This window comes from Oncorhynchus nerka, linkage group LG21, assembly GCF_034236695.1.
Source record: "Oncorhynchus nerka isolate Pitt River linkage group LG21, Oner_Uvic_2.0, whole genome shotgun sequence".
In the NCBI taxonomy this organism is placed as follows: domain Eukaryota; kingdom Metazoa; phylum Chordata; class Actinopteri; order Salmoniformes; family Salmonidae; genus Oncorhynchus; species Oncorhynchus nerka.
Window position 1 is genome coordinate 8117141 of NC_088416.1, and position 20920 is coordinate 8138060.

The 20920-nt window shown below is 40.6% G+C and overlaps 1 protein-coding gene across 1 annotated transcript in view; it reads right to left on the reverse strand.

The window, feature by feature from the left end:
* Positions 1 to 16082, reverse strand: part of LOC115103783 (integrin alpha-X-like) — a 33254-nt gene extending 17172 nt beyond the window's left edge. The window contains exons 1-8 of the mRNA XM_065006253.1: positions 15948 to 16082; positions 11758 to 11872; positions 8788 to 8885; positions 8497 to 8564; positions 5409 to 5523; positions 5064 to 5194; positions 4138 to 4280; positions 3854 to 4007 (exon numbers count right to left, since the gene is read on the reverse strand). Coding sequence (XP_064862325.1) covers positions 3854 to 4007; positions 4138 to 4280; positions 5064 to 5194; positions 5409 to 5523; positions 8497 to 8564; positions 8788 to 8885; positions 11758 to 11872; positions 15948 to 16023 — 900 coding nt within the window. The 5' untranslated portion in view covers positions 16024 to 16082. The remainder of the gene's footprint in view (positions 1 to 3853; positions 4008 to 4137; positions 4281 to 5063; positions 5195 to 5408; positions 5524 to 8496; positions 8565 to 8787; positions 8886 to 11757; positions 11873 to 15947) is intronic.
* Positions 16083 to 20920: the final 4838 nt, after the last annotated feature.

Below are 20920 nucleotides of genomic sequence, written 5' to 3' on the forward strand. Positions count from 1 at the left end.
AAAAACTCTATTTGTATAGCGCTTCTTAATACAAGTCACAAAGTGCTTCACATCAGAAAATAAAATAAAAAGTAAAAACAACGACAGGAGGAAGGAGAATGAAGAACAGTTTTCAACCTAGACTTTGCCTGTCAGAGGATCTTAGGCTGCATCCAGGCTCATAGGGAGATAAAATATATAATAAATGGAATGGCGCTTAACCAAGCCTTAAAAATGGAATCCTTAGTTCTCCTTCCACCAAAGGCAAACGCAAAGCCTAGAATCAAGACTAAACATTGACAGCGCTCTTATGCCTGCAAAAATGATGTGATGGAACACACCTGACCAATCAGAAACACCTGTCAATCCAGTTGTCCCAATACTTTAGGTGCCCTGAAATATAGGAACTACTAAGTTGTCATTTCTAAATGGTACAAACAATATTTACACAAATACCCTCAAATACAATCTAATAGTCTGTACTTTAACCTCATAGGGGGGGTCCCCTGAGGGATGCCATATTGAATAGTTGCTGGGGTTGGTATTGAACCACCCATGCTCACTGAGAAATGTCTGCCACATAGATATGACCTAAACCTGTCGAGGGCAACGTCATAGATTACCACCCACCTCTCCAGCCGTTCAACAAGGACGTTATGATCCAAAAGAACTAGAATAGAGCATTCACTAGTATCAGCAGCCAACAGAAAGAAGGTCACTATAGGGCTGTTTTGGTGACCGTATTACTGCCACACAGGCACTCATGAGTCATGACCGCAGTCAAATTCTATGTGACTGCTGAGTCACGGTAATCTCCTCTTGTGCAATCTGGACATGTGTTAGTAGCACCCAACTCGCTAATGACCATCAGGTGGCTAATGGCCTGTTACTCAGAGCTGTATTGTCCCTCTAACCACTCTGACATCAATGCAAAAGCAATCAAAAATCACATCAAACACTTAGCCTACATTATACAACTTTGGGTAGCACCACCCACACCTCATTGAGCGCAGCCCCCATTCAGTGCAGATCGCACACTAGTGGGATACAACAGGTTGAAACTGAGTGGATAACATAGGCTTTGCAACAACATCGAGAACAACTAACAGAATGAAATGGAAAGCGCTTTCCAAGGTGGTGATTAATTCAAAACACCCATATGCATATTAGAGCTTATGCAACGGCCTATATATGAGCCCAAGCCCCCCCCTAAAAAAAGTGAATAACGACTGTGCCGTTGTTATAATGCCTTTGGAAATATTCAGACCCCTTGACCTTCCACATTGTTACATTACAGCCTTATTCGAAAATTGATTAAAATGTTTTTTCCCCTCATCAGCCTACACCCAATTCCCCATAATGACAAAGCAAAAACAGGTTTTTAGAAATTGTAGATAAAATACAAATCTGATGTCACATTTAGATACGTATTCAGACCCTTTACTTTGTTGAATAACCTTTGGAAGCAATTACAGCCTTGAGTCTTCTTGGGTATGATGCTACAAGCTTGTCACACCTGTATTTGTCGAGTTTCTCCCCTTCTTCTCTGCAGATCCGCTCAAGCTCTGTCAGGTTGGATGGGGAGCATCTCTGCACAGCTATTTTCAGGTCTATTTTCAAGTTCGGTCTCTGGCTGAGCCCCTCAAGGACATTCAGAGACATGACCCGTAGCAACTCCTGCGTTGCCTGGGCTGTGTGCTTAGGGTCATTGTCCTGTTGGAAGGTGAACCTTCACCACAGTCTGAGGTCCTGAGCGATCTGGAGCAGGTTTTTGTCAAGGATCTCTCTGTACTTTTTTCCGTTCATCTTTGCCTTGATCTCGACTAGTCTCCCAGTCCCTGACGCTGAAAAACATCCCCACGGCATGATGCTGTCACCACCATGCTTCACCGTAGAGATGGTGCCAGGTTTCCTCCAGACGTGACACTTGGCATTCAGGCCAGAGTTCAATCTTGCTTCATCAGACCAGAGAACCTTGTCTTTCTTTTGGCAAACTCCAGGGGGCTGTCATGTGCATTTTACTGATGAGTGGCGTCCATCTGGCCAAACTACTATAAAGGCCTGATTGGGTGAGTGATACAGAGATGGTTGTCCTTCTGGAAGGTTCTTCCATGTCCAATCAATTGAATTTACCACAGGTGGACTCCAATCAAGTTGTAGAAAACAGGTTTTTATATATATATATATATATGTATGTATATGCACATTACACACACATTTGCAAACATTTCTAAAAACCTGTTTTCGCTTTGTCATTATGGGGTATTGTGTGTATATTGCTGAGGATTCTTTTGATTTAATCATTTTTTGTGTAACATATCAAAATGTGGAAAAAGTCAAGGGGTCTGAATACTTTCCGAAGGCACTGTATACAATACATAGACTACCGCATATTACACATGGCAGAAAAACATTTTAAAAAACCCACTAATTTAAGATCGGTACATAATTGGTCTCGCCTAATGAGGCAAATTCAGAGTTAGCCTACAATTATAGCGCATTTGTATTTGATTTTGAATAGTTGTGAAACATGTTACTATCGATGTTCCCTAACAGATTTCACTTGGTTTCCCAAATTAAGCACTCGGTAGCTGCAGGGACAGGGTTGGAGAGCCCATGGCATACAGAGTTTGGGCGGAATATCACCTGTCACGCAGTGAAATAACCGGAGTAGTTTGACCAATGCCAGTCAAATATTTACAAACGAGAAAGTGGCCTCCATTCGCTTTTCGAGTGTTCGAGGCACGAGTGTGGTCCTCTAACCAAGATGAGACTCTGGCAGACAGTTTATTCTTGGTTTTAACTGGTGCCACTCAGTCTAACGTAGCCTGACATACATTATGTAATTGAACCTGTTCAGCAAATCATCAGTGTGATGACACAGAACAGGATCCTTAGTAGAGGATTAAAAAGCATTTGTAAATTTACTAGCAGTTGTGGAGGTATTGATGGGTGAGGGAGTGGGAACAGATACATTTTTAGGTGGAGGAGAAAGCATTTTAAAAGCAATACTGATATGGTCAGAGACACACACATCAACAGTTTCCAAGTTATCAATATTCAGACCATAGGACAGCACAAGATCAAGAGTATGGCCTTTGTTGTGTGTAGGCCCTGTGGCATGTAGCACAATGTTAAAGGATTCTAACAGGTTAAGGATGCACGATGCAGAAATCACTCTGCCATTTTCTGGTTGCTGAACTTCGAATAGTTCGTTTAATTTCAGTTTGTGAACAAAGCAAACAAGTGTGGAGAATCACTGTACCATCCAAACCGCTGTAAAATATATTGTATTTTCAGCTGTTTGAGGCTGGTGTACAAAATTGAAAGTAAAAGATGCAAAATCGAAACTTAAAAACGGGGAGCATAGAAATAGCGCACATAGAAGATATCTACCAGAGCTACCTCTTCTTAGACTTGCATTCAATGAGAATGACAGATCTATAACACACATTTCTATGTGAAATTGGTCAGGTGGCCCAAAAAGGTACATACATTGCAGCTTTAAAAAACTCCCAACTAGTGTAATATTGGGAAACACACATAAATGTAAGCAGCATACATTGAAATCATACATTAAAAGCACTAACACTGGTATACACTGGTGATCAACTAGTCGAAACGGCTATATGCCAATATATTTGCACCTCGGTGAACTTCAAGTGAAACAATTTGAAAATGTACCTCAATCCAGGGATGGAAGGTGTTGCTGTACTCCTAATTATCCCACAACAATTTATGGTAAATCGAGAAGATAAAAATACTGCTTCTTTAGCATTAGCTAATTAGCACACGAATGAACACTTGTAATGGAATTAAGTCATACAATTGTGTGGTGTTGTGTAGGGGGTATTATAGATATTATAGGACTTACCCCGATGACAAAGCGGATTATGTTTTTCTCATCACTTCTTTCGATAGAGTTGAACCTTTTATCAGTATCGCTGGGATTTCCATCTGTTATTATGACCAGTACTTTAGTTGCATCTGCGGTGGCGCCGGCAGCTTGGTTTTCAAAAATGTTTTTCCTGAAATAGATGTATTCAAACAACAGATCAAGCTATCTTTCTTACACCACAATCCCCTTTGATCAGATTTGGAGTATTCGGTCAGAACTTTGAAAGTAAAACTGATTAATAATTATCAACTGGGACCTACAAGACAAAGTCTATTGCCTTATGTGTGTTGGTTAGATCAGCCATGTGCTCTTCTTTCCAAAGTTTAGTCAAGGCTCTCCCCTCTTGGTAGTCTCTGAAGTTGAAAACTGTCCTGGTGTTTGTTGAGAACTGAACCGCTGCGAACTGTCGTTTACAAAAGAGGAAGAGATGACTAATATTGATTTCATACCATACTTTCCATGCAGCAACATTGGTGTATAGCACATACACTCTTAGAATTAGTGGTGACTCGAGGAACCCTGAAGATCCTCAAGGAACCATTGCAAGTCAAGTGGTTCATATTTGCACCTTTGGTTAGTTGAGGGTTCTTGGAGGAACTTTGAATGGTTCAATGTAGCATTGGGTTCGTGGAGGAACCCTGGATTAGAGGCGTGGCTTAGTAGGGGCGTGGCTTTAAGATACTGTATATATTTTGTAGGCCACCCGTAAGAGTAAATGTCGCTCCTGTTGATCTGTTCTGCTGTATTGTCATCACATGTGAAGGTTAAACACTAATATTTTTGTAGTGTCAATGAGGCTTACAGAGGTGTTCCTCAAGAGCCTATGCTCTTCCAAAATGGAAATAGTTGCCACTTTATTACTATATGTGAACATAATTAATATTATTAACATTTTATTGAAATATATAATATGTATAAATATTCAAGGATTTAGTTTGCAGTGTGAAAATTAACATGATGAACAGGAATGACATTTACGCTAACGGGTGTCCAGAAAGTGCCTATCTGAAAGCCCTGGCTTCAATATGATAGGCTGCCAGCACTTCAAACCATAAAGGCTATTCTGTTGTGGCAACCCAAAAGGTTCTTCTAGGCACCTTTACTTCTAAGAGTGTAGATAAACAGATGTATGTTCAGCAACCTCACGAGCATGTTTTAAGTTATGAGCTTTAAAAGGGATGAATACCTTAATTGAGGAGTTTTTTAGGGTTGTCATGATATTGTTTATGAAACCTTTGTTCTCATCAAATTCTTCCGTTGTCATGCTTGCTGATCCGTCAAAGAGGAAAACGAGGTCCACTATTTTCTTAGTACATTCTGGAAGAGAAAGTGAATGACATAAATGTATATGATGGATAACACTCACAACATTCTTCACATATTCATGAATCCAGATCTTATCATTCACAATTAATATTTTGTGACCTAATGAAAATGTAATTTAGTATGACATGAATAAACAGTCAATATATACCAAAGGTATATAAAAGGTTATGTTATCTACAAATGTGTTCAAGTTTCACTGTTATACCTTGGAAAGCAGGTGTGAAGTTCGAGGTGATCTGGAGCTGGCTGTTGAACTGATAACAGATACTGTTCAGATAGGAGTTCCCATCACACTCGTGTGCCAGGCCAGGGCTGCAGGCCTGAATGAGGAGATACGTCATTGTAAATTAGGGTGACCAGACATCCCCGGAAGTGTCCCCGTTTTTAACAGTGCATTAAAAACAGACTGCAAAGTGAAATAATATTTGACGTGGTAAGAAAGACCGGGCAGCAGAGCCTACCGGTTGACGTCTCAATTGCGTTGTGCTTGTTTTGTCCAGCAGAGCGGGCTGCTCGCTATAGCAGCTTCATTCACTCTTCTACTAACTACTTGCTCGCTCTAGTTTTAGAGAAAACTGCTGTGGAAAACTCGGCCAGAACCTAACAGGTGTCAAGTGAATCCACAACATCACCACGAACGTCTTTTCAAGCCATGTAAGTTACAATCGTTTGAGATACTAGCTAGTGATTTTATAATGTCTCAATTTATTCTATAGATAGATGATCTGCTCTATAAGGTTTTAAATAGGTTATGCTAGCTAACATTAGCTATGTCGACTACGTTATCTAGCTAGGATCGCTAGCTACTGTCATGGTAGCAAGGTTAAAAAACGTTCACATGTAAACAATTTTGAAAATATGATTATATTAAATGTGTGCAATTAATTCTGAGAATATTTATTTGTAGATTACAGTTAAAATGGTTTGGCATTATAATAAGTAGTGTGAAAATATATTTTGACATTTTCATGGATAACATTAGCATAATGTTTTCTGTTAGAGAGTGGAGAGGAAGGAGAGGAGGAAGACTGGATAGGAAGAAGAGTGAAAGAGAGAGGAGGAAAGATAAAGATATGATTACAGAGCCTGCCAGCTTATTATTCCAAACAATGTTTTTGAGATAAAATACAAAAATGAGGCAAGCAATGGGAATCTGTTAAGTATTTTATCTAATAGTGTTATGTAAACTAACTCACTCTTGTACATTGCCTTGGTCTGTACAATTGATCTTATTTTAGCGCCCAAAAAACGTAATACTTCCAGATCACCTGTAATGTCAATACCATTGTAAAGCACAATTTCTCCCCTTTCCAACAAAATCAATGACATGACCTCCACGCTGCCCGTTTCTGCATGATTCAAGAAGGTAATGAGCTCCGTTGGGTCTTTTTAAAAATGGCGGGTGGGGAAGCGAAACTAATGCGTGATAGTGAGAAGGAGAGATGTCGTGTGGGGAAACAGCTTTTTTTCACTCGATCTGTCCAATTTATCACCTCGAAAATGTAAATAAAACACTATAAAGAGTTTATATAATGTGTCATTACATACCTAATTTGAAGGTTTGTGTCGAATTTGAATCGGGTTTTTAGGGTGGTGCTAAAGTGATCTTCAGAAGTAAACAGTGGCTTTTGAGTCATGATCGCTTGCAGTGATGACGCAAACATTGACTAGGTTTCCCCCCTTTACTGTCCATTTCTTGTTTTTAAATAATGAGAGAAGTGCTACACCTGGTGGAGAGAGATTTTAAGACATAAATAGTTGCTTTATGCGTGCTGTACGTTACGGCATGACACGTCACAATGTAACGGAGGGTCAGTTTTCTCAATTGAAGTCGCCACAGTCCCATTAGTTTTCTTTGCAGCCTTGTTTGAATGTCGCGGTTGCGCACATTTGTACGGAATGGGGTGAGTTTACGTTACTATTTGTTATTAAAGATTGGAGAGGAAGGAGAAGAAGAAATGAAGGGAGTGAAGCGAGGAGAGTGTAGAAGAGTGAGGTGGAAAGGTGAAGAGAAGGAAGACGAGTGAAGAAAAGAGGAGGAGAAAGATTGGAGCAGAAGAAAAAGTTAAGAGAGTAAGAAGAGCAACCTCCCCTGCCAGGAGTTCACAGTGAAGCTGGCCAAAGAGAGCAATCCTGAAGAAGATACATTCTTCTGAGAAATATACAGATTAGGTTGGTATAAGTATATTATGTAGTTACCAATCACATCATTGTCTTATTTCTTTATTATGTTGTTAAGTATTTCACAAATACTATTGCCTGTTTTTTTTTTCAATTTTGCTCATGTTCTTGTCACGACTCCTACCGAAGGTGGCTCCCCTTCCTGTTCGGGTGGCGCTCGGAGGTCGGTTGTAGTCACCGGCCTACTAGCTGCCACTGATCCCCCCCCCCCTTGTCTGTTTATTAGTTACACCTGTGTTTAGTTATGTATTAGTTAGGTTAATTGGTTGGGCTTTATTAGCCAGCCGGCCCGCCTGCTGGGTGTGCGGGATTGTTTTATGTGTACTCTTGTGCACGCCTGTAAGTCACGGTTTTGCGTGTACGTGTGTTGTTCGGCACTTTCGTTCCCCTGTGTTTTGGGGCATTTGTTTGAGTGGCGTCGTTTTCACCTGTGTGGTGAATAAAGAAGTATCGCTACTCTGAACTCTCTGTTTCCTGCGTCTGACTTCTTCCTCCACTACACCCCGGGCATTACAGTTCTCTTATGCTCTTCTTCTACCCAGGCTACCAGGACCACTGAATGGCTGTTCAGATTGGACAGTTCTGTCTAGTCTGTAGTGTTTCTGTAACAGTTGTTTTCTCTGTCACAATGTGCCTGTTAGACTAAATACACGAAACCGGAATTGTCCCCCTTTTTTTATTTCATAGATAATAACGGATATTTTAATTATATATTGACAGCCGAATTGGAAATGTACCCGGTTTTAATTTCAGAAATCTGGTCACCTTATTGTAAATGTGCTAAAATAATGGATTGTCTGGTGGACCTCAGATGTCTTCAAAAGAGAGAGTTACTGGAAGTTGCCATGATAATTTTTAGATTGCTGAGGTGTTGTTTTATAACTCAAGTGAAACAAGTCATTTAGGTTTACACAGGCAGCCCAATTCTGATCTTTGTTCCACTAATTGGTGGAGTTGATCTGATTGGTCAAAAGACCAATTAGTGAAGAAAATTTCAGAATAGGGCTGCCTATGTATATGCTGCCAAACATATTACATATGTACGGTACACTCACATGGAGTATTTGAAATCAAGAACGTGATCAAATTAAATATTTGGTGATTTATCTTACAGTGAACGTTGGAGGAGAAGTAGGTTGTGCAACCATAGACAGTCCAATGTACTTGATTGTGTCAGTTTCTGTTGAAAGGGGAAAGGCAGACGTGCAGAATCAACTAGTGTTTCTCATTTTCAAGATCCTGTTGACATTTCAACAATATTTTAATACTCGATTAGCCATGGTTACCATGAATAGGTGTTACATGTTCTTATAATTATTCATTTTGTTAAGGTAACCACCATTCTAAATTGCAGTCCAGTATAGTATAGTGTATCATAGTGTATCATCAACATCCATCTCTACCTTGAGGAGTGTAACAGTCTGTACAGTTTGTTCGGTCTTGAGCACATCTACAGATTCCACCAGATCCATTCTTCTGATATGGCGCACTGACCATTACCCTGTGGGTGAGAAATAACAGTATAGATTGGTCGATTTAGATGAGCCTGTGTCACTACTTATATATACCCAATTTATTAGGTACACCCATCTAGTGCTGGGTCAGACCCCCTTTACCTCCAGAACAGCCTGAATTGTTCAGGGCATGGATTCTACAAGGTGTCAGAAACGTTTGTTACTCAATTGGTACCATGGGACCTGACGTGTGCCAGGAAAACATTCCCCACACCAGTACACCACCTCCACCAGCCTGTATCGGTTATACCAGGCAGGACGGATCCATGGACTCCATGGACGCCAAATCCTGATTCTGCCATCAGCATGATCACCAACACTGGACAATTGAAGAGTGCAAAAACATTGCCTGGTCCGATGAATCATGGTTCCTGTTGCTTCATGTGCCCACTGGAGCCACTTCTTCTTGTTTTTAGCTGATAGGAGTGGAACCTGGTGTGGTCGTCTGCTGCAGTAGCCCATCCGTGACAAGGGTTGACGAGTTCTGAGATGCCGTTCTGTGCCATTATTTGTCTGTTTGTGGGCCGCCTGTTAGCTTGCACGATTCTTGCCATTCTCCTTTGACCTTCTGTGGGTGAAAAAGCAAGCTTTTTTCACCCACAGAACTGCCGCTGACTAGATGTTTTTGGTTTGTCGCACCCTTCTCAGTAAACCCTAGACAATGTGACAATCCCAGGGGGGCAAACATTTCTGAGATACTGGATCCAACACGCCTGGCACTGACAATCATGCCACATGCTTAGGTCACTCGTTTAGCCCTTTCTAACATTCAATTGAACAGTGACTGAATGCTTCAATGTCTGTCTGCCTGCTTTATATAGCAAGCCAAGGCCACGAGACTGACTGTCTATAGGAGCGATCCAGTTTCGTGAACAGGTTGGTGTACCTAATAAACAGGCCGCTGAGTGTATGACAAACTTTAGATTAAGAGTGGTTGCAAAACATTTGTGACAATGTAGTAAATTACTTTTGTATATCCGTTTTGTTTTGGTTACTAAGGTTACAATAACAACTGCATGATGAAGGAGGAAAGCATAGGCAGGATGTTATCAGAGGTGTGATATGAAGAAGCACAGTTCAGAATTTCCATTCCATCAACGTATGCATTACAAATACACCAATGCACATTAGGTAGTTTCAATGTGTAATAGTCATGGGCATTTGATGCAGCTCACATAATTTAAGAAACGTAAGTAAATGTGCACTGAGGAATATAGATCTATACAGAGACATATATTTTCTAAATGCATTGCTATGGATATACAGTACCAGTCAAAAGTTTGGACACACCTAGTCATTCAAGGAGTTTTCTTTATTTTTTAAACAATTTTCTACATTGTAGAATAATAGTGAATACATCAAAACTATGAAATAACACATTTGGAATCATGTATAAAACAAAAAAGTGTTAAACAAATTAAAACATGTTTTATATTTGAGATTCTTCAAAGTAGCCACCATTTGCCTTAATGGCAGATTTGCACATTCTTGGCATTCTCTCAACCAGCTTCATGAGGTAGTCACCTGGAATGCATTTAAATTAACAGGTGTGCCTTGTTAAAAGTTCATTTGTGGAATTTTTGGTAAAAGACCACGTCCATATTATGTCAAGAACAGCTCAAATAAGCAAAGAGAAATGACAGTCCATCATTTCTTTATGACAAGAAGGTCAGTCAATCCGGAACATTTCAAGAACTTTGAAAGTTTCTTCAAGTGCAGTCGCAATACCCATCAAGCCCTATGATGAAACTGTCTCTCATGAGGACCGCAACAGTAAAGGAAGACCTCGAGTTGCCTCTGCAATCTGAGGATAAATTCATTAGAGTTAACTGCACCTCAGGTTGCAGCTTAAATAAATACTTCACAGAGGTCAAGTAACAGACACATCTCAGCATCAACTGTTCAGAGGAGACTGCGTGACTCAGGCTTTCATTGTCAAAAAGAAACCACTTCTAAAGGACACCAATAAGAAAAAGAGACTTGCTTGGGCCAAGAGACACGAGCAATGAACATTAGACTGGTGGAAATCTGTCCTTTGGTCTGATGATATTTTTGGTTCCAACCGCCGTGTCTTTGTGAGACGCAGAGTAGGTGAAGGGATGATCTCCGCATGTGTGGTTTCCACAGGAAGCATGCAGGAGGAGGTGTGATGGTGTAGGGGGTGATTTGCTGGTGACACTGTCTATGATTTATTTAGAATTCAAGACACACTTAACTAGCATGGCTACCACAGCATTCTGCAGCGATACAGCATCCCATTTGGTTTGCGCTTAGTGGGACTATCATTTGTTTTCCAACAGGATCATGACCCAAAACACACCTCCAGGATGTGTAAGGGCTATTTGACCAAGAAGGAGAGTGATGGAGTGCTGCATCAGATGACCTGGCCTCCACAATCCCCCGACCTCAACCCAATTGAGATGGTTTGGGATGAGTTGGACCGCAGAGTGAAGGAAAATCAGCAAACAAGTGCTGAGCCTATGTGGGAACTCCTTCAATACTGTTGGAAAACCATTCCACATTAAGCTGGTTGAGAGAATGCCAAGTGTACAAAGCAGTCATCAAGGCAAAGGGTGGAATCTAAAATATATTTTGATTTGTTTCACATTTTTCTGGTTACTAAATGATTCCATGTGTGTTATTTCATAGTTTTGATGCCTTCACTATTATTCTACAATGTAGAAAATAGTAAAAATAAAGAAAACCCCTTGAATGAGTTGGTGTGTCCAAACTTTTGACTGGTACTGTATATAGTGCATGTTTGCAGACATTTCCTCAAGTGTGTAATACTGTTTTGAAGATGACGTTTGTAACATAATGCTCAACATTTTTCACTAATATGATAACAGTAACACTTGCCCTTTCTCCTTGCCAGACATGAATTGCAGGACTTTGTACCCAAAGAAATCCTGTTCCTCCCCTTTGTAGAGTTTTGGGTTTGCTTCATCGATGTTGAAAGCCATTGAAGAGACAGCTGGCAAACAAGGGTAGAGAAGCACAATCAGATGATTAGCTAGGTGTCCATCCAATTGGCGACAGATTTCCATTAGAAAATTCTCAAATGTCCATAAAAACAATATGCACTCTTTCTCACCAGAGATCGAATTGACGTGTTGAGGATTAAAGTGCGTGCGTAATGAGGTAGTGCACATGGAAAAGCTAGATTATTTTTATTTGTCAAATGGCAGCCAAGCATTGATGATCGTGTCACCAGAATAAGACCCTCGATATTTATTGGAAATTATCATCAAGCTCTCATCATCTTGCACTTTCACCACCCTGTGAAGTCCCCCCTTATCCCCTCGAATATTCTTTTTTTTTTCATTCTCAAAATAAGTGACCAAACTATATTGCTATTCCTGGGACTAGCATTGAGCTAGCCAACTCATACAAGAGCTATTAGGAATAGAGAGAGGAGAGGGGAAGAGAGGCCAGCGGATATGTGTGAATTGTGCAGGACAGGAACAATGAAGATTGAGAGATGTGTAAATTAGAAATGAGGGTAATTCATATATTAATCTATAATTCATATTTCTATGCTGCCATACCACCTGACCTGTGCTATGCAAGACAGAGGCAAATAATATCCACCAGAGACAGATTTAAATACATCATATAGGCCTTCATAATAAAGGCCTACTATCACATATTTAATTGAATTGAATCTATTTTGGGTAACAGACATGTACAGCAAAATGTACAATGTGAACCCAGAGGATATCACTTGAAAGTATTCATTAAAATGTATTTTTTCCAAAGTGGTCCTCGATGGTGAAAACCCTAACACATATAAGGATTAAAAGGCAAGACAAAATTACAAACGGCCATAAAAACATTCATTTATATTGACAACCTAAAAAGTGGCACGATTCACTGCACTTTTCCCTAACCGTAAAAATGAACCATATTCATTTGACATTAAAAACAATCTATTCATTGCACATTACCTATCATTCAAATAAATGCACCTGACCAGCAGTAGGGGGCACAAGGAACAGTGGAGTGGTTTCTCTTACTTCGACAACCTTGTCCAAATAAAAACCTTTGCCTGCTTTTTAAAGCTATTTCTGCTTTCTTTTTCTTCCAAGGGGAAGCTATTCCATAGACAAATGCCTATATAGAATCACGTACTCTTCGCAGTACTGTTTACTCTTGGGATTCTACAATTACTCTGGTATTGTAACTGTTTTGGTTATAGACCATATCAATGTGGTTTTTCATATAACCTGGGGCACAATCCTTTAAGATGTCAAACATATGATTAAGTTTAAGTTTGTCTGCTCTGGACTCCAAAGGCAACAAGCCCACCTCCCGGAACTCCTGTACCCCTATGTGGGTCCTAGGGTGGACATTCAGCATATTTCAGCTTTTTTGATAGCCCACTATACCAAGCAGAGCAGGCATAATCAAAATGACACAATCAAGATTGAGACAAGCAGTTTCTTAACTTTGATGTTAAAACATCTAGTGTTACGATATAAACATTTCAATTTGTTCACCATTTTAGAAATCATTTTGGCAGCAATCAAGTCTCCAGAAAGGGATTGATCTAGGGACACAGCAATATAAGTTACACTTGTTTTAGATCCATGCCTGCATAGTTTATCTTTATCTTGTCAGCCCTAAGCAATCTGTAATAAGAGACCGAAACCACCGCCACATCCTTTAGACAAATGCCTTCATCAGGAGAATATCTTGGTCCACAGTGTCAAACACTTTCTGTAAGTCTAACATGACCATACCTGTATAGTTCCCCTTCTCACTTTCCTGCTTTAATGTGGTCAAAAAGGTGGAATGAGCTGTCGTAAAGCCAGATTGGAGTTCATAAAGAAGTTCTCGAGAAGGTATCCCTCAAGTTGATTAAAAACGAATCTCAACCACTTTGGATAAGGTGCTGAGGATCGACACAGGCCTGTAGTTTCCTCCATTTGTTGTACTGCTCTTCTTGTGGAGTGGAACCGCCCAGGCTGTTTTGAGATCATTGGGAAATGTACTACTACTAATAGAAAGGTTTACAATATGCGTGATCGTTTTAGCTGTGATACAAGCACTATCCTTTATGAATCTTGCAGGAAGGTTTTCAGCCCAGTTGCTTTGTTTGTGCTCATCAAGCATAGTAGATTGGAAACTTTTGTCGTCTGTTACCATGCACAGCTCAAACAAATAATTTGTAATCCCTTTGCTCTGGTAAAAGTTCTTAATAATGAATGACTGGCCATAGTGTCCAGAGCAGCTCGGGCACTTCTTAACTAGCGATTAAAGCGGTAAATCAAATAGTTAAAAGAATTTGCAACCTTTGCCTGGTCATTGCATAAAACATCACCAATACCTGGTTCAAGTAGCATTTTGGATTTCTTACGGGTACAGTAGGTTACCATATGATCACTAAAACCAATATTTAAGACTCCTGACTGTCAGATGTTCTCTTGGTCGGATACAATAATCAAATCCAAAGTTGATTTACTGTCAATACACAATGAATTGTAGAATAAATCAGAAACGCCAAACAAAGCTTCTGCCTAAAGCCATAATCCGCGGTTTGGAGAAGGTTTTTTCGGTCCAGACATGTCATCCCTTGCATCATTACATGTGCTTCTAATGATAGGCACAGCTCTCTCTCTCCCCCTTCAAACTTTCCTTGTCAATTCATTTGGTAGACTACATTGTTTTAGCATTATCCAAGGCCTAGGCTTTTAATAGCCAACGTTTTTAGGAAAGGAGAAATGTGATTTGCTGTTGTGTGTTTGAAATGCGCTGGTGGCTTTAAATGGTGGGTCCTTTTGACGGATATGCGTGTGAGTTTGCTTATTCTCTCTTATGTCCATTCAGAAAGTTTCCTAAAGTAAATGAATTAGTTTCTGTTGTTGAGCATTGTGACGAGACTGTAGTTATCAATATGGCCGAGCGCTTGGCCTCTGGCTATGGTCCTGATATTGCCACTCCTGCAGCGGAGACGCACAAAACAGTTAAGTGCTGGGCTGCACATCGTCTGGATAACCCAGGTTAGCCTATACGTCTGGGCTTCTCCCAAATCGTTACAACATGTACACTACATGTGGCGCCGCTGTGTTCTGAATTACATTTAGGCTAACAGTTGGTGAAATACGTTCTTGCCATGGGTCCCATAATTGGTTAGTCCAGCCCAAATAAATGGCTCTGGTCAGTGTGTGTTGGAACCTTCATTGTTGATGCTTTGCTTATTGGTTATGTGTTGCATTGCCACAGAACCATGTCGGTGGAATATTCGTTGCTTATATTATATATATCCTAACTAAGAATATAGCATCAGAGTGCCATCCGTTGAAGAACAAAATGACCCACAGCTCATCATTTTTTGGCAACCAGTGCTGGTGTTAACAAGGTTCAGTCTGTAATATGTGCACATTGATGAGAAGGTGCACAAACGTATTTTGAGAAATCATAATTTCAACATTTTTTTGTAAACATGGGTGTGCTTGGTGTGTTCAGCCAGAACTGCCCTCAAAAAGGTAATGTATCTTCAACATTGTAAATCACTTCTTTATGACTTTTTCACTACGAAAGATGTGTCTAATAGTTAATGCTCATCATTGACTGTCTCAAAAACATGAATGCGTTATAAAGTGTTATCTAGGTTTAAAAGATGAAGTGACCTATGGTTCCAACCAACTATTGCCTCAAAACCCAAAATGTTTTTGGTGGAATTGGGTTATCGTTATTGATGTAAAACCACAAATAAAGATAGGACTAGTTCTGTAACTAAAATTTAGAGCATTAGATATCGCTAATGGCGATATATTAGGGACATTTGACATAAATGTTCCCTGTGCAAGTTAAGCATCCATTTGATAATATATCCTCCTCTACTTCAACTATACTTATTGATTACAATGGTGTGAACGGTTCAATATACTTGAGTATTTCATACTCAGGAATAGCGCTCCAAAAACTGTAATTTAAAATATGTAAGTAATTTACTTGTTTTTACGAGTTCCGCTGATGTTTTGTCCAACCCCTTTAATATGTAATTGAATATTAAGCAGAGTGAAATCCTGATAGTCAGCACTTACCCATGGCTGCCATGCAGGTGAGCAGGCAGAGGGGTCCTTGCCTGGACATCTTCTCCTTCACTTTGTTCACTAGCATGCAGTGAGGAAAATATTGCAACACTCAACCTTTGCAAATGAAACTTACTCGTCTTCCTGCACTTTGTTTCCTGTGTGCCTCTTCTTATATGAGGTGTCTCCACCCCCAAAAGTAGCTGTGGTAGTTCACTATCATTTGGGTGAGAATGTGGATTTACAGAAAGTATTCACACCCCTTGACTTTTCCCACATTTTGTTGACTTTAAAATGTATTAAATAGTTGTTTAAAAATATATATTTTACGGGCATACACACAATACCCCATAATGAGTATGGTTACATGCACACAATAATTAGATTATTGTGGATATTCAGATCAAGATAACAGTTTGATTGAAACATGTCCATGCTTTGCAAGAAGAACAATTTCCTTAATCATTTTAAATGGACGCATCTGAAATCAGGCTACTTTATGGCACTCTGATAAATGCAGAAAATCACCAATCAAAATAAACGCCCTTCTGCTGTTTTTGGGAAGCATATTTGATTATGAGTTCGAACATATAAGTACAAGTTTATGTGAAAATGTATTAAAAATGAAAAGCTGAAATGTCTTGAGTCAATAATCCCTTCTTTCTTTTCTCTCCAAAACTCTTGAACGTGCCGTCCTTGGCCAGCTCTCCCGCTATCTCTCTCAGAATGACCTTCTTGATCCAAATCAGTCAGGTTTCAAGACTAGTCATTCAACTGAGACTGCTCTTCTCTGTATCACGGAGGCCCTCCGCACTGCTAAAGCTAACTCTCTCTCCTCTGCTCTCATCCTTCTAGACCTATCGGCTGCCTTCGATACTGTGAACCATCAGATCCTCCTCTCCACCCTCTCCGAGTTGGGCATCTCCGGCGCGGCCCACGCTTGGATTGCGTCCTACCTGACAGGTCGCTCCTACCAGGTGGCGTGGCGAGAATCTGTCTCCTCACCACGCGCTCTCACCACTGGCGTCCCCCAGGGCTCTGTTCTAGGCCCTCTCCTATTCTCGCTATACAACAAGTCACTTGGCTCTGTCATAACCTCACATGGTCTCTCCTATCATTGCTATGCAGACGACACACAATTCATCTTCTCCTTTCCCCCTTTTGATGACCAGGTGGCGAATCGCATCTCTGCATGTCTGGCAGACATATCAGTGTGGATGACGGATCACCACCTCAAGCTGAACCTCGGCAAGACGGAGCTGCTCTTCCTCCCGGGGAAGGACTGCCCATTCCATGATCTCGCCATCACGGTTGACAACTCCATTGTGTCCTCCTCCCAGAGCGCTAAGAACCTTGGCGTGATCCTGGACAACACCCTGTCGTTCTCAACTAACATCAAGGCGGTGGCCCATTCTTGTAGGTTCATGCTCTACAACATCCGCAGAGTACGACCCTGCCTCACACAGGAAGCAGCGCAGGTCCTAATCCAGGCACTTGTCATCTCCCGTCTGGATTACTGCAACTCACTGTTGGCTGGGCTCCCTGCCTGTGCCATTAAACCCCTACAACTCATCCAGAACGCCGCAGCCCGTCTGGTGTTCAACCTTCCCAAGTTCTCTCACGTCACCCCGCTCCTCCGCTCTCTCCACTGGCTTCCAGTTGAAGCTCGCATCCGCTACAAGACCATGGTGCTTGCCTACGGAGCTGTGAGGGGAACGGCACCTCAGTACCTCCAGGCTCTGATCAGGCCCTACACCCAAACAAGGGCACTGCGTTCATCCACCTCTGGCCTGCTCGCCTCCCTACCACTGAGGAAGTACAGTTCCCGCGCAGCCCAGTCAAAACTGTTCGCTGCTCTGGCCCCCCAATGGTGGAACAAACTCCCTCACGACGCCAGGACAGCGGAGTCAATCACCACCTTCCGGAGACACCTGAAACCCCACCTCTTTCAGGAATACCTAGGATAGGATAAAGTAATCCTTCTCACCCCCCTTAAAAGATTTAGATGCACTATTGTAAAGTGGCTGTTCCACTGGATGTCTTAAGGTGAACGCACCAATTTGTAAGTCGCTCTGGATAAGAGCGTCTGCTAAATGACTTAAATGTAAATGTAAATAAGTTTTCGACCCCTTTGCTAAGGCAAGTCTAGATTAAGTTCAGGAGTTAAATGTGCTTAACAAGTCACAGAATAAATTGCATGGAATAATAGTGTTGACAATGATTTTTGAATGACTATCTCATCTTTGTACCCCACACATACAATTAATTATCTGTAAGGTCTCTCAGTCGAGCAGTGAATTTCAAACACAGATTCAACCACCAGGGAGGTTTAACAATGCCTCACAAAGAAGGCCAGTAGATGGGTAAACATGAAATGAAAAGCAGATACTAAATAACCCTTTGAGCATGGTGAAGTTATTAATTACACTTTGGATGGTGTATCAATGCACCCAGTCTCTACAAAGATACAAGCGTCATTCCTAACTCAGTTGCCGGAGGAGAAAGAAATCGCCCAGGGATTTCTGCACGAGTTTAAAACAGTTACAGAGTTTAATGACTGTGATTCCAAAACACGCATCCTGTTAGCAACAACGGCACCAAAGTAATACTGCAAAAATGTGGCAAATCAATTAACTTTTTGTCCTGAATACAAAGTGTTATGTTTGGGGAAAATCCAATACAACACATTACTGAGTACCACTCTCCATATTTTCAAGCATAGTGGTGGCTGCATCATGTTATGGGTATGTTTGTAATCATTAAGGTCTGGGGAGTTTTTCAGGATTAAAAAAATTAGAGCAAGTACAGGCAAATTCCTAGAGGAAAACGTGGCTCAGTCTGCTTTCCACCAGACACTGGGAGATGAATTCACCTTTCAGCAGGACAATAACCTAAAACACAAGGCCAAATCTACACTAGAGTTTCTTACCAAGAAGACAGTGAATGTTCCTGAGTGGCTGAGCTACAGTTTTGACTTAAATATCCGAGAATGGATGTCTAGCAATGACCAATAACCAATTTGACAGAGCTTTAAGAATTTAGAAAAGAATAATGGAAAAATGTTGCACAATCCAGGTGTGGAAATCTGTTTAGAAACGTATCCAGAAAGACTCACAAGCAGCTGTAATCGCTGCCAAAGGTGATTCTAACATGTATTGACTCAGGATGGAATACTTTTCTAAACAAGATATATTAGTTATTCATTTTTCAGTGAGGTTTTACAAGTGTTCAAATTTCCCTTCCACTTTGACATTACAGCGTATTTTTTGTAGATCGTTGACAACAAATGACAATTAAATCCATTTGAATCCCACTTTGTAACAACAAAATTGAAGGGCTGTTGACATTTTCTGAAGGCGCTGTACATGTTTTTTGCTCATTCCTCTTTTGCATGATTGGTATTGGTAAATTCCCCCATCTCCTTTTTATACTTCCCCAGTGAGAATACCCAAGTATCAAATGTGAGAAACCTGAGAAGAAAAGCAGCACAGACTACATACTACCCCAAATCTATAACAATGTCTTATTTGAGTCAGAACAGGTGTCTGGAAGTGATGTTTTGAATGAGGCCAACAACAAACATATGAGAATGATTAGAGACACAGGAGAGGAGTGCTTCTGTGGTTTATAATTAATCCACGAGGTGCTCTTTGATCATGGGATAAAATACTATAGAACAAAAATAAGTTGTTGCTGGATAGTAAACAATGCCGGGAAAGCATTTGTCCAAACAAACTTCCCGAAGAACTCAAGGCCCTCATGTAGTGGAAAATGTTTAAAGCCTTGTGGCTTATGCATGGCAAGAACAAAAAACACTGATGTGTTGCGGCTACAACAGCCTTCAACAGGGTGACCCTGAACTTATTTGGCTATTTGGTTGAGTTTCTTTTTATTTCACATATGAATATATCAAATTCGGTCAATATTGGCACATTGTACACATATACATTTGCTCTAATAAGATAAGTAGAGAGTATGATAGCTCAGCACACAAGTAGTATGTGAGAGGAAGGGTTTAGGTACCATTTTAAGCACAATGCTCTTTGGCTATGTAGTGACATCCGTTTGACACTGACACGTACAGTGTGAACTGTTGCTGAGTTTCAATACCCTCGTGTTTGCTGTTTGTGCAGTTTTGCATTTTGCAATTGTATTTGATGTGTGTGTATCATTGTAATTAACAGGCCTCATTTGCGAAAGAGACCTTGGCCTCAATAAGACTCCCTGTCCAAATATGGTCAAATATAAGAAATGATACAATAAATTTTTAGGTAAGTGTTCGGAAACCCCTTGTGTGTTTGATCTGTCGGTGCTCAGCTTATCGCAGTGTGTTGCAAAGTTCAGAGGATGTCCTCTGTGGATTGCACCATTTCCCTTCTGTTTGAACTATCTACACACCAGCTACACACCATGAAACCCCCATCCTACCCAACATTTGATTATTGAACTTTACGCAGAACTTTCTCTTTACCCGTTGCTATTTGTGGCAAGTTTCATCATAATAACAGTACCAAAAAAAATGATGTTCTGTTCCCCGTGGGGCTTTTATGCTATACTGCAGACATGGTCACATTTACATTGGAGTCATTTAGCAGACTCTCTTATCCAGAGCGACTTACAGTAGAGAGTGCACACATTTTCATGCTGTTTTCATACTGGTTCCCCGTGGGAATCGAGTCACCTGTGGGAATACCAAGTGTTATGACTGGGTGGGTTTCTTATTTCTGTAACAGGATCCGATCCACCTAATGTTGCAGAAAATAGGAATTGCGGAATTCTGACAAGTGGAGTACTTCTATGTGTTGTAAGTATGACAAAAGGGTCACACAGACAAGTGCTACCCCTGGGTGCCACAAGACCATAGTAGCCTGTTGAGTTAAAGGCTAATTATCTGTGTGACTTTTTAAGCTAGCTTAATAACGTGAAGCAACTCATTTTCAATGCCAATAAGAATTGAATTTACATTGAGAGTCATTTTGTGCAAA